At 31.0% G+C, this 17,804-nt stretch overlaps 1 protein-coding gene across 1 annotated transcript in view; it reads left to right on the top strand.

Moving 5' to 3' along the window:
- The first annotated feature begins 1,191 nt into the window (after positions 1-1,191).
- Positions 1,192-17,804, top strand: part of LOC146994941 (uncharacterized) — a 33,042-nt gene continuing 16,429 nt past the window's right edge. Inside the window, exons 1-2 of the mRNA XM_085826051.1 lie at positions 1,192-1,387; positions 17,516-17,578. Of these exons, the coding sequence (XP_085682177.1) occupies positions 1,233-1,387; positions 17,516-17,578 (218 nt within the window). The 5' untranslated portion in view covers positions 1,192-1,232. The remainder of the gene's footprint in view (positions 1,388-17,515; positions 17,579-17,804) is intronic.

Below are 17,804 nucleotides of genomic sequence, written 5' to 3'. Positions count from 1 at the left end.
TTCGGCTACTTTTTTGAGGTTCTGTTTGGAGAAGCAAGACTTTGCGTCCTGTGTCAATATATAAATCTTAATCACAACGAATTTAAATGAATATGTAATTTTTTTATTCTTTTGGATGAACGCATTGAAAATGCCAGAATAAGCGGTAAGCTGAATTTGAGCTGATTTGTTGTTGTTGTTATTGTTACTTTGATTCCTATTTTGCCGAATCTGTGTTTCCTTAGAATATAAAGATAACCCAAAAAAGCCTTTTCTATCTTCTTAACGTTTATCAAAATCACATACAATCCGTGGACTGCTCTTCAAGACAAAAACCTAAATGTAAGTTTTAATTTATGATGGTTTCATTTGATGTTTCTTGCTTTTTAAGCTTTCTTGATTGATTGCGCTTTTACGAAATTCATAATGCTCTGCCATTTTGAAAATGACTCTTGCTTCTAGTACGTTAGCTTGCTTAGCGACAAGTTGGGAATCTCGTCAAGCAGTACCTTGATCTGGAAAGAAGTACGGGTGGATAAAAGAGAAAATAACCTGAACGCTTTCTGTCGAGGAAAATAACTATGAAATGTGAAGAAATTGAAATTATAATGAAACCTGAAGAAAATGGATATCTTTACATTTTAGTAATATTCTTCTTGATATGTAACGGTATGTTCATTTTCTTTTTTATCCACCCATTATTTTCCCTATAAATTTAGTCTTCACTTCTCCCCCTTTGCAAATATTCCTTTTTTCTAGAAAACAAAAAGGACCTATATCTCGAAGCTGATAAAGTTTTATTCAAAATTTACTCCAGTCTAAGCTTCTTTTCTGCCTTACTAATAGATCTGTCCTGTTTCGTTTCCATTTCGGCAATTTGCACATTATTTAATTAATAAAAGATGTATTTAACAACACCCCTTACATATTTCTGTACAAAATCTTCCATTTTTCTTTTTGTTACATCACGTAAATGTACGCATTTACGTATGTATAGAAAAACTGCGTGATAACGCTGAAAGCGATAACATTTTAATTGCTTCCAATAAGCATACAATCCGCAATGTAACGCTGATAATAATATAGATCCACTATAATGTGAAGTTAAGGAAAAAACAAATTTTACGAGCTCGCTAACAGCGCAGCGAATTATCTGAGACTAGAACATCACGTGATGTCTGATAATATATAGAGTTATGTAATACTCTGGAATTTTCATTTTCCCGCAGGGAGAAGAATATCCATTCCTGCCGATGACCGTTTTTGGATGTTTATTACTGTCCAGCTCGCTACTTTGCCTGGGGTTGCCGGAAACGAGGTACCTGAAAAATCTCCTTACTCTCCACGACGCTGAAATGTTCGGCAAATACTGGAAGTGGAAAGATTACTGCACGTCCGGACCTAGCAAGTAAGTAGAGCGTTATCTTTGGTATGCTGATACAGGAATTTATAAATACAATTGCTTATGATTTAATTCTATCTGAATTGAATTATGCGTTATCATATTGATAAAAAGTGAATTTAGTTGGTTTGCTTTTGGAATTTAACTAAATTTTATATAGCATTACTGAGAATGAATGGAGGTCATTTTATCACATCTCTATGAAGTATGTGTTATGTGAAATGAACTGAAATTTCTTTTATTTAATTCATTCGAAAAAAATTAATAAGTTTCAATGTGTACAACATTAGCAGTACTGCAGTCATCATAGCAATATTCAGTTTAGTCTATATTCTGTAAGAATGTCTGGTGTAATTCTTGTCGTTTCTTGTGTTATTTTCTCCTTGAGGTAATTAGAGTTATTAATTCTTCCACCGATAATCTTATTTTTGTCAAATCTGCAGGAGAAAATGTCTAGTGGGGTAAAATCTTGATTTCTTGCTGGATACGGAATAGATCCGTTTCTTCCAATCCAGCTTCCAAGAAAGCGACGATTTAATTCGTCTCGCATATATTTCGCAAAATTAGGCTGTTCTCCATCTTGTTGAAAGAAGATCTACAGCTCATAATTTTTCCATTTAAATAATGTCAGACTGTAAAAAACAATCTGTAAGGTTACTAAGAAACCTCATGGAAACTGGGATGCCATGGGTTATCTGAGTAACAGAAACAAGTGTTTTCTTTGTAACATTACAAGAGTTTTGCCTGTAATGGTTACAGATCTTTTTCTTGTAATATCACAGCATATAGTTATGTAAGTAGAACATATTTTTCTCATGTAAATTCTCAAACGATATATCTGTAATGGTTACAGATATTTGCGTGTAATATTACAGCAAATAATTATGTAAAAAGACCATGTTTTTCTCATGTAAAATCCCAAACGATATATCTGTAATGGTTACAGATTATTTGCGTGTAATATTACAGCAAATAATTATGTAAAAAGAACATGTTTTTTTCATGTAAAATCTCAACAGATATATCTGTAACTGTTACAGGTATATGCATAGGATTTACCGTTACAGGTTAATCATATGCTTGTATTATTATAGCAAGTTATTATGTGAGTAGAATATACTTTTCTTACGTAAAATTCCAATGGTTGTATCTGTAAAGGTTTCAGATTATTTCCTTCTAATATCCCATTAAGTAATTATGTGTGTAGAATATATTTTTCATAGGTAATACTAAAGGATATGTCTATAAAAGTAATAGATTTTTTTGTCTAAAATGATGCTTATTATAATAAAATATATTGAAATCAAGATGTTTTGAATAAAACAATATCTGCATGTGTATATCATTATACAGATATATGCAAGTGAAGCATAATAGTTTGGAAATTAACTTTCGGGTTGTTTATTCTCCCATCAATAAAATTCCAACTTCTATACTCAAGGACCCCATTCCGGATATGAATTCCTGGGGTATTTATAGGATTCCTTGCCAGTGTGGTTTAATTTACATTGGCCAAACTAAGAGAGCCTTAAAATTTCGCGTCAAAGAACATGAGGCATATGTTAGAAAAAAGGAAACACAGAAGTCTTCTGTTGCTCAACATTGTTGGTCCGAAAATCGCACTTTCAATTTTTCTGCTGCCAAAATTATTCAAAAAACATCTTCCATTGGAGAACTGGATTTTCTAGAGGCATTTCACATTCATAAAAATCTTTCTGTTCTAGTTAACGATCCTAATTCCAATCCAAATTTGCCTTCGGCTTTTAGAGAAATTATGTTTAAGTTCTGGTTTCGCCAACAGATGGCACCACTTCCTTATTCTTGTCCAGGCTTTCTTATCTTATCTAATCATTATTTCCTATCTTGTTCATTTGCGGTTTTGCAGCTGAAGATGATGGTTCGGTAAAACCATCGAAACTAGTCCTGTGAAAATTTTGTAGGTATAACGCTGATTTTTGTTTTTTGACTTCTGAATTAGTATTTATTCGGCGTGTTATTGTGTCTTAATTATAGAAGCCCCAAACAGGCTTACATTTTGCTTTCTTTTTTGCACGTGGTGTGGCCGCCATTTTGTGATTGTAGGAGTTTCGGTGAGTACATTTTTGCAATTTTCAAGTTATGTTTATGTTTTGTACATTTGGATATTGTGCTTTGCTTGTCTGATTTCATGCATTTTGCTTACAAACGTTTTGTTTTCTATTCATTTCAGTGAGGGATTTTTCTGTGTTTTGTGTGTACTTTATTATTGCTCAGTTAATTTAGTTTGATTTTTGCATTCATGCCTTCATCCGTTAATCGTTTCACTAAATTACGCCTGAAACGGCAAAAATTCCTGAATCATCTTGACTTTTTATTTAAATGTAAATGTAAAAAATTGATCCCCAATTTTATTCAAATCAAATCTAATCAAAAATCTTCGAGTCGCGTTTCAAGAATTCTGTTAAATTGCAAGCTTGCCTTACTTCGGTCCATGATAAGGGATACACGTCAAGAATTGTCCAAAATTGAACATGAACTCTATAAGCTTCATCTGGAACTCGCTAAATCATATCCAAAATTCACTGCCCTTGAACAAAAGTCTTGGTCTAGAACGGAGAATGCAGTTAACCGTCATAAAAACACCCTTGCAGTTAAATTCGAAAAACTTCTTTTACAGTCTTCCAGTTCAAGTGGTTCAAAAAATCTTCCCATTGTAAACATCAAGCCAATAGTTAATATTTCTAATGTTAGTCTTTCAGAAGAACAAGAGAGAATTCTAAAATATAATTTTAACTTCTCACAAACCTGTAAACCCTCGATTCCAAAGATTTTGGCTCCTATCGAAAAAGCTTTCAAGTTCAGTAAAGTTTCAGATTCACAGAAAGAAATGATTAGGCATCTTATCGCTCATAATGTGAAATTCAATAATAAACCTTTGAAACCAAATCTAACTGCGAGAGAAAGAGCTACAATGCGCGAAATTCATTCTAACCCGGATATTATCATTTCAAAGGCCGACAAAGGTGGCCAGATAGTCGTCATGGATAAGAACACTTACATCGATGGTGTCACTAAACTCTTAAACGAAGGACCATATAATCCGATCCCTAAAGATCCTTCACCTTCGGACTTATCCAAAATAAAGACTGCGATCAAATCTTCGCAAATCATTTCAAGCAACTTAAAACATTCGCTTATCCCATCTGTTGCGAATTGTGCCAGATTATATGCTCTTCCCAAAATTCATAAAAGTGGTATTCCTTTCCGCCCTATTGTATCAAATTTAGGTACTGCCTCGTATCCTTTAGCTAAATATTTAGTTTCTAGATTTTCCACTCTATTAGACAATAACATTTACACCATAAAAAATTCAATGGAGTTTGTAAAAAAGGTTAAAAACATTTCTCCTAGTAATTTACTCATGGTTTCTTTTGATGTAAAATCATTATTCACCAATGTCCCAGTGGAGGGTGCATTAAGATGTCTAGAAACCAGACTTCGCGAATTTCATTTCTCTTGCATCGAAATTGAGGAGCTAATTTCTGTCACTCAACTCTGTTTGAAACAAACACATTTTGTTTTCCAAAATAAATATTACAAACAAACTGAGGGATTAGCCATGGGAAGCCCCCTCAGTCCCATCCTGGCTGATATCTACATGCATTATTATGAATCAAAATTGTTTGAAACTTTAAACTTCCCGGCATGGTTCCGCTACGTAGACGATACTTTTACCCTGTTTAAAGGTAATAAAGATGATTTAAATAAAGTTCTTTCAACAATGAATTCTATTGATCCTGCTATTCAGTTCACTTTTGAACTTGAGACTTGCAATTCTCTTCCGTTTCTCGACATTCTGGTCACACGTAACACATCCAACTTCAGTACTACAGTTTACCGTAAACCTTCATCGGTTTGCCTTCCACCACACTTTAAATCATGTCATCCGACTAAACAAAAGTTAGCTTCATTTTATTCCTATGTTTTCCGTGCTCTTCAAGTTTGCTCCTCCAAACTAGCCCTTGATGAAGTACTAAATTATTTAAAAGCAATAGCTATTGACAGGGGCTTTTCACCCAACATTATTAATCAAGCAGTTAAAAAATTCTCATCTGAACACACTAAAAGCCACACTCTTATTTTAGGAGATTATAAAAATTCTGTTGTCATTCCCTTCTTTCCATCAATTAGCTATAAAGTTGCACATATTTTGCAGAAATTTAACTTTCGGGTTGTTTATTCTCCCATCAATAAAATTCCAACTTCTATACTCAAGGACCCCATTCCGGATATGAATTTCTGGGGTATTTATAGGATTCCTTGCCAGTGTGGTTTAATTTACATTGGCCAAACTAAGAGAGCCTTAAAATTTCGCGTCAAAGAACATGAGGCATATGTTAGAAAAAAGGAAACACAGAAGTCTTCTGTTGCTCAACATTGTTGGTCCGAAAATCGCACTTTCAATTTTTCTGCTGCCAAAATTATTCAAAAAACATCTTCCATTGGAGAACTGGATTTTCTAGAGGCATTTCACATTCATAAAAATCTTTCTGTTCTAGTTAACGATCCTAATTCCAATCCAAATTTGCCTTCGGCTTTTAGAGAAATTATGTTTTAGTTCTGGTTTCGCCAACAGATGGCACCACTTGCTTATTCTTGTCCAGGCTTTCTTATCTTATCTAATCATTATTTCCTATCTTGTTCATTTGCGGTTTTGCAGCTGAAGATGATGGTTCGGTAAAACCATCGAAACTAGTCCTGTGAAAATTTTGTAGGTATAACGCTGATTTTTGTTGTTTGACTTCTGAATTAGCATAATAGTTTGGCTTTTTAAATTAGTCAATTTGACCTCAGAATAACATTAATTTAAAAGATGTGCTTTCAACAGCAATGTTCTTTTTCAAAAAGTAACATTAGTCTGTTGCAGAGTATTTTTGTTTTATGAAGAGAAAGTTATGTCTGATATTATTGAAAGGCCTTTCATTTTGATTAATTTAAAAGTTCAAATTGATATGCTACTCCTTATATTTGCCCTGTAAAATAGCTGAAAAAAATAGTATGTTTTATTTGCATGTTTTAGTGTCAGTTAATAAGATATGTTCTAGAACTTTCTTTTTAGTAATTTTAGCTAAAATAGACACATGTTGCTTTAGATTTAACTTATATGAGTAAACGTGTTGCATGTTGATATGATCATATTATTACAGTAAAAGACATTTTGTGAAATATTTCTAAGAACTCAGAACAGCTGTTCTTCATATTTCAAAAATATATTCTCTCCTTCTAAAAAATGACATTTTCAGTAAATTAAAGAATTCAACATAGCAATGAACTTCATTTTGTTACTACAAGGAATTCAAATTTTGTTCATACACTTGAATTACAACATCTAACTAATCTTTTTATTCTTATCTGCACTCAGTGTTTGTCAACAGTCTGCTATTGTTTGAAATAATGCATAATTTTTTACTTACCTTCAAATAATTTCCTTTGAATTAACAGATAGAAGTCTTTCATTAAAAACCTAATGTCATGCTTTTTGAATAAGCATAAAACTTTGCCAACTGACCTTAATTTTTAAAGCTTGTTTCCCTTAAAATTCTTAATGCAATTATGCCTTTAAGAAATTTACTTCTAAAATTAATACTTCAGTTTAGCTTAAAATTTAATGCATTTTAATTTTACCTATAATTTTTTACAAACATAATATGTAATAAATCTAAGCTTAATATTTACCATTTCGAAAGTGATACTAAAAAAGTATTCCTAGTTATTATAAATTTCGAGATTCGCATACAAAATTGTGAAATAAACATGTGACAATAGAAAACAAACTTTATGCTCTCTCTATATTACAGCATGTTAATTAAGAAGTTTATTGAATTTATAATTTTATTGTGAAACACTATGAAGCAAATAATATGCTAATTAAAATACAGAAGTAAAAATAATTTATTACTTAATTCATAAACTTTACATAAAACCTGAAAAAAAGAATTAATTAAAAAATAACATATTATAATTTAATAAACATTTCATAAAAATTCGTTTCGACTGCTTGGAAAAAATGAATGGTTTTTCCTCTCTTTGTAAACCATGTCTCCTAAATAAAGAAAAAAACATTTCTTTTAAAATCATAATCATGCTCTTAAAAAGCTTATAAAAATTATTTTAATAGATGTTTTAAACATGTGCTTATATAACACTTTTAATCATATTTCTTTATAATATCTTAATTAATTAAGAACAGCTTAAATTCTTTAAAAAATTGGATTACAGTGAACCGTCTCATTACGACAAGCTATCTCAGTCAATCACTTTTTAAATTTAACCAGCATTCCTCATAAAATAACTAATTAGTAAACATAACTTCTCTAGGATGCCCACTATCATTTAAAGATCAAAATTTTCAGGAATCACGTATAGCTAGCTTAGAGAAGGTTCATTGTACAAAAACAGCCAATATTCAAATATTTTCATAAATGAAGCCAATATAGTTATTAAATATAATATACAGTATACTTATATTCAGAATTCAGAACTTGAATAAATTTCTCGAACTGTTTTAGCATTCGAAAAATATTATATTTATTATAAAAATATTATATTTCTAAAACAATATTACATATTTGTCCAACGGAATCACTGGGACTCGGACAACATTTTCCCCCTAGCTTTCTTTTAGCACAGGATTCTGAATATGTTTTAATGATTTAGGTAATGTTTGTCTTCCTTAAGGCGCTCACAAAACAAGTTACCCTAAATGTTTTGTCCGCATAGTGGTCATTTTCATCTTACTAACTGATTTGCTAGTGGATTTTGGGTGCATGGCCTATCATTGATGAAACAATAATAGTGAACAGCTTCAAGAAAATGGGGATATCTAATGCTCTTGATGCCATATTCCCACTTATTTTTACTAATTTTATCTTCCGAAAATTAAGAGGGAAAAATTAAACGAATAATTTAATTTCCAAAGGACACAGTCACAGTAGGAGTATAACAAATGAAAAGTAATCATGGATAAACTACTACTATCACAATATTATTTATTTAAAAGAAACCTCTATTTCAATAAGAATACACATAATTGCAACATCTAATAAGTTATCTCATTTCTTCTTTATAATTTGAACTTCTGTCATTCTCATTGTTGTTCTTTCAAATCCTTAGGCCTCAGATCATACATAAATAATTGTTGTGAGAAGGTTGTGGTACGATGCTTGCTAGGGTGAACATTCAGCTGATATGGCAAAATTGCACAGTGAATGGCAGTTGGTATTTGCTTTCACTATCATAGATCATTGTTTATATTAGGCTGACATAATATTCAACAGTTAGAAGAGAAAGATTCAACGGGGCCTTAAGTGGGCAAAAGTTTGCCTTTGTTAGTATGACGAAAACAAACATTATGTTGATAAATCCATTTTAAAATCTTGGGATATTCATTTTCTGAATGCATTAAAAGGGGGAAAATTATGTAAATATTTTTTTAATTTTCAGAATCTGGTTCTAAAGCTGGGTGGGGTGGAATATGCAACGCAATACCGTAATTCTGAAGATCATTGCTCGTGGCAGTACAAACTAAACGGTGATAACTTGCGTGCTGTAGAAGAAGACACAAATTGCATTTCCAGATGCATTAAATGCTTTGAGGTCTAGGGAGTAGCAGTGGGCAATACTAAGAGTGAAATTCAAGGTATAGGGAAGTAGGAATGAAAATTACTTTTATCAGATAACTTAAATGGTTATGTTACTAAGCGTTCTTATTGGAATGTAGGTTTCTTTTAAATAATAATACTATGATAGTTACCAGTAGTTCATTCATGAATATTTTTGATTGGTTATGATCTTATTGTAATCACATCCTTCAAAATTAAATTGATTTCTTAATTTCCCCCTTGATTTTCATACTATAATATAAAAGGAGGAAAAAAGTATGCAAGTAAACATAACTCCTCTTTCTCTCTCTATATATAGACATGTATCTTCGTGTGCAACTAAGCAAAACAAATGTGACTTTTTCTTCTTTAAAAAAATTGTGTAAATAAATAGGATGAGAATTAAGTTCATTTCAAAGACTTATGACACATGAAATATACATGATCAAAATAAATTAGAAAATTAAGTTCAAATAAATTTTAAGCTAAATTACGTGTTGCAAGTAAGTTGCAATAATTCAGTTGTAATAATTAATACTAATAAAACCAAACATCATATTCCCATTCTGTAAAGTATAAAAATTCTTCTGCAAAACTGAAAAAATGACCGACACTTTGGCTTATTTGATAACTTTCAAATTCACTCCTTTGTTTGCATTTAGAATTTATGACTTTAATTTTCCACAGAAATTTGTTTTTGATTTTAAAAAATTTCACTGGCATAATTTCATTCACTTCAGCATATATTAATATATGCAGAAGGTTTTTGTACCTTACATAATTTTAAATCTTATGTAAACTAACGTAATTAATAACAAAATCAAAACATAGATCAGAAACTACTAGTGTCACACGAAATGCTATGAAATTAATTAATAAAATAAGAATGAGATAAAATATATAGAATTAATATTCCACATGTGAAGTTTGGAAGTTTTACGTTAAATATTTTTTTTTAATTAAGTATTTTTAAAAATGACCCCTTAAAGCATGGGACCTTTCGTAATTAGAACTTGCAAATCCACTTCGCTAGTCTTTCATAACATTGCTTTTCTTTTATTAACAAGAAATATTGCATTCAGTTATTTAATTTAAGATATCAAAAATAATGCTACTGAAAGGCATGAATACTTACTTAATTTGAAATTAATTTGGTTGACTTAAAATAATATTAAAAAAAAATAAATCTTCATATATATTACGTCTAAAAATCAGAACTTATTGATTTTCTTTTATTTGAACGATATCTGAATTCTGCCTTAGTTTGGACTAGTAAATAATTGGGCAATTAAATGCCAAGCTCTAAGAGAACTAATGTAGTTTACAAATGCACTGAATTTTATTTCCGGTATTAACTTTCAAAGAAAGTAAAATTTTCTGCATATTTGCATCATTTGGATTGATAGAATATGGCAAAGCATGCAAAGGCTATCAGCCTAAAGGGAAGTATATATTCATGGGCGGTTTTGTAAGGAAAAGTAGCTTGCATTTCCATTTATTCATGTATATATATATATATATATATATATTTACATTGTTAATGCTAAAATCAATGCTTCATTAAAAATTCATTATTATTTTATTTTTAATACAACATACAGATACAGAATTGTTTTAAATTCCAATAAACAATAATAATTTATTTTTAAGAAAACTTATTTTATGATTTATATATTATATTACATGAATAAGAGAAACATTTGTTAAGAAATGTATTAAACTTGTATTAGCAGATTCATGCTATCCTAGTAACAAGACTATCATACTTCAAAACTGTATTAAAACTGGGCAAAATAAAATCAACATAAATTCTACATTAAATGTTTAAAAACTTATAAGTATGCAATGGTAGTTATATATACAATATAATATATGTTGTCATTTATAAAATATTAATAAAATGATATTTTTGGAAATAATGCACAAAATTTTAGTTTTGTTTTATAATTAGTTTAACAAATTGTTAGAAAAATATTTAGGTCATTTCCATTTTTCCCCTGTTGATAGTGGTATACTAAAATATATGGAATAATAAGTTGCATCTAGTTAGTAAAACAAAACATTACGAAAAGTATGATACGGCATATTTTTAATCATATAATTACTTCATTTTGGAATTATAATATTTTCGTAAGAAATTAATACCACTGAAAAAAATATTATTACACTAAAGGAATAAACGAGATTCTCGACCGCGTTGTTCAAGTTTTTGTAATTTTACTTCATAACACACTTGTACATACACATATTAGACTGAATTATAAACCAGGTATAACTAATTAGATAATCCTAGAAAAAGAATAAACTAAACCTAGTAAGCAAAAAATATATACATTACATCCAGAATTCTAAATGTTTATATAAACGTTTCTCGCAAGGCTTGCCGGGAAAAAGATGTCAAACGTTCTTTGGTCAGACGATTGGAAAAGAACGCTAACATGATTAGTTTTGTTTTCAACAACCACATTACCATTTCAATTAAATACCACAAACAGTGATTAAAATTTGGAATAATTAGTTTTAAATAATAATACGGGCAATTTAAGGCGTAATTTATCGGATGCACAATGACAAAATACTACTATTAGATCTGCATTTGGAATAAATATTTTGCCCTCTTTCAACTCATTAGACATTACGAACACTGATATTAATTAATCGCAAAGCTTAAACGTTTAAATACTTACTCACTACATATAACAGTGCAAAGTGCATGAGAATAATCTGCATAAAATGAACAAAAAATATTTCAAGCAGTAATTGTAAACATTTTCTTACTTACCTGCGCTATACAACCAACATGCATTCAGCCATGTTTTTTTCTGCAACTAGCTTTCAAACACTTTTCTCCTGATTGGCTAATTTCCAGTCAGTCACGTGATTCTTCCGCGCGGCTACTGAAACATTATCTGTAATGCTACAAGCAAATCAACTGTTACCGCTACAGTTTGCTTTCAACCTGTTACCATTACAGGAAATTCTTCTGTAACTTTTTGATTTCTGTAACTTTACAAAACTTTTGCCAGTAAAGAGCGAACTTTTTTTTTACCGTGCACCTGTTCAACCCTCCAGGTCATTGGTCATGATTCACAGCTAGTGAACATCCTCCTCCAGAGGGCAAAACACTACAAAATCTAAACTAGGCTTTTTGGCATCATGGAGTTTCAGAGTATGTCCACTTACATCCTGACGAAAGTTTATCGTGCATTATCACTTCGTACGCTATCAAAATACAAGTCCCTATTGTTTTTAAGTTATTGAATTAAATAAAGACTCTTTCAGTTCATTTCACTAAAACCATGCTTTTCAATGACTACATGAAATCGTCCCATTCAACCCAATAATCCTTTTATAAAGACTGTCAAAATACTGTCTCACAATTCAATTGACTCTAGCAATGTCCTCAGGGAAGCCCTTCTAAATTAGCTGAGAGTTCTATTCCATTACGTGTTAGTCGTAGCAGTGTAACAGACAGGAGAAGCAAAGGGTATGTAATCAGTTCAGTAATAGTATAAATTGACCAAGACGCTTTTATTCGCGTCTTGGTCAATGTGTCTGTGTGGTGTTGCTCTGGAAAATGTGTGTTGGTGTGGTGTTGGTCTGGTCAATGTGTCTGTGTGATGTTGGTCTGGAGTGTGGTGTTGGTCTGGAAAAAACAATGAATACGCAACCTTTCCAATAGCATATTTGAACACCATGGCCTTAATCATGTATTGTATTGATAAAATATTATAGTCTGGAGAAAGCAATGAGCATGCAACAGTAGTATCATTGAATACTATCTGTTTAGTCCTAGTAGTACGATAGTCTGAAGTGATCAATAATTATTTATTTAAATACCAATAATAAAGCATGTAATAAGAGATTTAAAAACAGTTCAACAATTTTGGATCGAATTCATCATTTTCAATACCGTAAATTGTTCTAAACAAAAGAAACACATGAGAATTAATTTTTCTCCCAGACTGGTTTTGACTGGATTATTTAGATTAGGACAAAGTATACGAGGGCTGTCTATTTAAGACAAGGAATGCCTTCGTGGAGGACATTTAAAAACATTTGCTTATATTCACATTTCACGTGATTAAAACTACAAAACCTCGGAGGCAGCCATCCCGTTCTCCAAAATTTGAGCCCATTTTTAAGCGATCTAACAACTTTTCTCTTGCTTGTGTGAGTACTATATATTTTAGCTAAATGGTCCTAATCTCTGGATACTGGATTTTATTTTGCGCAGATGACATAAAAAAAGGTTTGTGACGTAAAATTAACAGTAAATACCAAATGAAAATTTGTCAGTTAAAAGATAAAAAGACCAACTAGAAAACAAACTACTTTTGGTTCCTAATGTCATTGTTCAGCATTATTGGCATTGCCAAGATAAAAATAGCAATCGATCTAATAACTTAAAATGATTCTGTATTCTGTCTCCTTTTAATTGATACTTCAAAATTTAAATGTACCACAATAAACATTATGGTTATACTCAATCAACTTTGTAGTTGGACCACCTTGTGTTTATGATGGGTCAGCAGGAATTTCTAAAGATCAGGCTCGAACAGCAAGCTTAGAAGTTGTGTTAAAGCACGTTTGAGAAACGGAAGTAGTTTTCTTTAAATGTAGACTCTGATTTCAACTATGTTCTTCCATCGGTCGATACAAGTCCGCAACATCCGTTAAAATGAACAAATGTCCGAGAATTTACGAAGCAGTTAAGCTCATGCTTTTAAAATCACTCTTATGGGAAGTCCGTTTTTAAGCTGTCGGATTACAAAATATTTTACTGCTCATACGTTACAAATATATCGTCGCCATTGTACCAAAATCACGTTTCTTGAAGGCTGCTATTTCTAAAAAATAGTGTATTTAAAGGTTTGACATGCGTTTAATTTTCAGAGAAATCTGCTGCGCTGTATAATAATTCTCATAAATTTACCTCATAAAATAAAAAAAAATTTCTTTTTTTAACATAGCATGAAACAACAAAAAAAAATAAATATAAGGTATAAATAAGGATCGCGAAAAGTTCAAATCCTTGATTTTGGCCTGCGGAACAGGATATCAAGACCTAGAACTAGTCGAAGTTATTATAAACTCCACTTAGTAAATTTCAGTTCTTACATATTGCAGTTAAAGAATTTATCTCCTTTACAAGATTTTATCTGCACCAAAAGCAGTTTGTCTTTCATATTAGTTACGGTACTCAAACTAAAAGATTAGCCATGAAAAGTCTTCTTAAACATACTGTCGCAAATATTATTTTACGTGCACTGTTCTTTGAATAAAAAATATTTAAAAAACTAAAGTTTCTGTTTTAAATTCGTTATATCGATGGCATATTCAATCTTATTAACAGCAATAAAGATAATTTACCTCTTCTGACTTTTATGAGTTTTAAATATCTACTTTGGAACTCAAAACGTTCAGTTATCTTTCTTTTCTTGATATTTGAGTCTCACCAAACAGTTTTAATTTTTTGGTGTGTTGGAAACATTTCTCGGTTTATTACTTTAGGCGCATGCTATAGCCTCTCATTTTTACTAGACAAATGTTAGATTTTTTCTACACTTTTGTTTTCCTTTCTTTCAATGTTTGCTTTAATCAGTCCTTGATTAAACACTGAACTGTTTGATAATGATCGCTATCGATAGAACCATCTCGTCTCAGAATATTAATTAGCAAAGAAGTCAAAAAGTTGTCAGTTTTAATAAGAAGAAATATTCTCCTACTTCACTCAGTATCGATAATTTAGTTTTATTCCTTTCTTTCCCGCTGTCAGTAACAAAATTGAGCATATTTAGTGAATTTTCAAGTTATTTTTTTGCCTTATAAAATACCCAGTTGTGTCCTTGAAGACCTTATTCCTGATTCGAATTCTTGGGAAATTTATAGCATTCCTTCAAATGCAACTTAATGTGCTTTAGGCGAACAAACCGCGTTTCAAAAATTTCATGTCAAAGAACCTGAATCTTATTTTCGAAGAAAAGAAATAATTAAATCATGAGTTACAGTTCTTCTGCATACCAAAAGTGCACTTTTGCTTCTACCAAAAATCTTCCAAAAATACTTTTTCAATAGATGAATTAGATTTCCTTGCTGCTCTCCATGTTCACTAAAATTTGTTAGCATAAACCAATGATTAAAATTTCAATCCTTTTTTTCTCACTCGCCAATAAACCAACTCGCCAACTGTTTTTGATCTGGTTTCCCTTGACATCCCGATATATTACCAACTGATTTGTTCTGCTTCGTTATTTTTCTCTCCCTTTCGTTATAGAGTATGTTATTGTAACCTATAAGTAAATTCTTCATAATTTGTTAATTCTTCAGAATTTGTTAATTTATCTTTCCGTTTGTAGTCTCTCGTTTAGTTGCAGCTTAAGAAGACAGTAGTGTTCAGTTTCCAATAATGTTTCGGCTAAAATAAAAATCTACCTCAATTAATATCCTTTTTCGTGCACTCAGAATTTCATAGCGTATCACTCTTGGCTACATAAAATATTTTATGTTTATCATAGAATTAGGCGAGTTCATTAGTGTTCCTGGTACATGAACATGGTACTACGTGGTAGCGAAAAGCCACGGAGCTTTTAGCTATCATGTAGGCAAGTTCATGCATGGTAGCGAAAAGCTCCGTCGTGTTAATTTAATAATCAGAAAATTTCGGGAAAACGTTTCAAAAGCCAAACGATTTTGTGCCAATATGTGTACTATATGTAATTAGAAGTTTGTTATATTCATTATCATAATTCCGCAAAAATTCCTAAGAATTATTACTTTTATATATCGTAAATTAAATTTAACTTAAGTTACATGAGTAAATTGTTATTTAATTAAGAGGTTCATTAGTTGACACAGAATTTTATTGACTCTAAAGCATATATACATCTTCTGTATATTCATTAATAAAGAAGCAAGAGTTCGCGAGCAGACGTTAGAATATAATATTCCATTAGAATATAATATTGTATCAATACGAAAAATATTGTATTGTTTTGATACAGTTATTATAGTACTGTATTAGCACAAAAACATATATACATGTGTCGCCCAGACGGTATAGTACTTAGGAAAGCCAACTGCGGTACCGAAGAACCCGGGTTTGAATCACGGAGAAAACATGCATGTTTGTAAATGTATAGTTTCTGTGTGGCATGGGGGCACTCTAAATATGCGGCGAGCTGAAAGTCCTCTCGTATGATTTGATGGAAGAGGAGAGAGGTGGGAAATCCCCCGGACCACCCCTGGGATGCTCTTCCTCAAATTTTTATGGAATATGAAAACCCAACCTGTCTTTGGAGTAGGTTCTGGCAACTATTCTTCCATGTAATATGGGCATGACAACAACATATACATGTAATTTACATGTATTAATAAAAAAGCAGCATTTCGTTAGTAGGCTATGAAAATACTTGAATAATTATTTACAGACTGATGAAAAATATTCATACTGATTTAATCTGAAAAATAAAATAAAGATGCTTTTCTTTGTTATGCTACTAGTTGTGATAAATATTACACGCGGCATATAAAACAATGTAACGATTTAGATCAGCGATTCTGAATGGGTAGTACGCGTACCACTGGTGGTACGCAAAGAAACAAATTATTTTTAACTATTAAGTTCAAATATTTCGTAAAGAAAAGGAAAAGTTGGTAGAAAGTTCCTGTGATCGAACTCGAAATGAAGATTTCAAAATAACACACTTCTTAACCTTTGGCTGAACCGAAAAAAGAAAAGATTTTAAAGGTATCTCAAATAAAACTATTAAACTCTTATTGCCTTTTTGCGCAACCTATTTGAGCGAAAGGATTTTCTTTCATGTTATATTTGAAAAATAAATACAGAATAAAATTTAAAGTGGATATTAATTTAATTTGCGGTTAAAACTAAGTGAAATAAGATCAGATATAAAGAAATTGATCTCTCTTAACAGACCCGAATTTCACACTAAATTTTAGAACTTACGAAATATAGCTTAAATTTTGATAATTAAAAAAATGGTAACCAATTTTTAATCTAACATTTTTTATGTGGGCGTATTTAATACAAATAGTCAATAAGTGGAGCAAATGATAAAATATATATTTTTTTAATATTTCTATTGAGAAATTGAAAAATAATCATTGTAAAATATGGTGGTATTACTAAAATTTTTCAATTTTTGTTTAGATGGTACGCGTTAGTCAAAAGGTTGAGAACTGCTGATGTAGATTACTTCGAAAAGATTACTCTAAGGACAATTGTAAAACAGCTGTCGTCTTTTTTTCTATATACTTATTTATTTGATTTTAAGTACGGTTTTAACGTTTGAAGACAAGTTTGTAAAAGATTTGTATTCTTTTTTACCAGCGTATTATTTTAATTTGTTTTTTCCTCTTAATGGCCAAAGCATTTCACTGGCTATTTAGTAATCTGTTAAGCAGGAAAAAAACATTATCTCACTTCTTTTCTTAACTTCTGTGGGTATTAAAAATAAATTTCTTTTTCCAGGTCAGACCACAAAAATGGAATTTTGAAAAGCATGGAAAAAAGATCACAGTCTCCCATACTTGGGTAAGTACCCGAATATGATTATTTCAATAACTACACTGACGAGAAAATCATGCGCGTGCCAACCCACCATTTCAAGAAGAAAAAATTCTAAAGACGACGTAACAAAAGCTCACAAACGATGAAAATATATCATCAAATATGTATTAGAGTATCAGATTTCATTTATGTTGAACGTGTATATTTTTTGCGATGTTTCTTCATATTTCTCGCCTTTCTTGATTTCAAA

This window comes from Stegodyphus dumicola, chromosome 10 (genome assembly GCF_044657685.1).
Source record: "Stegodyphus dumicola isolate Sdum_Otavi_A_Nest chromosome 10, ASM4465768v1".
Lineage (NCBI taxonomy): Eukaryota > Metazoa > Arthropoda > Arachnida > Araneae > Eresidae > Stegodyphus > Stegodyphus dumicola.
Note: the sequence above shows the minus strand (reverse complement) of the source record. Positions and strands in the feature narration are given on the sequence as shown.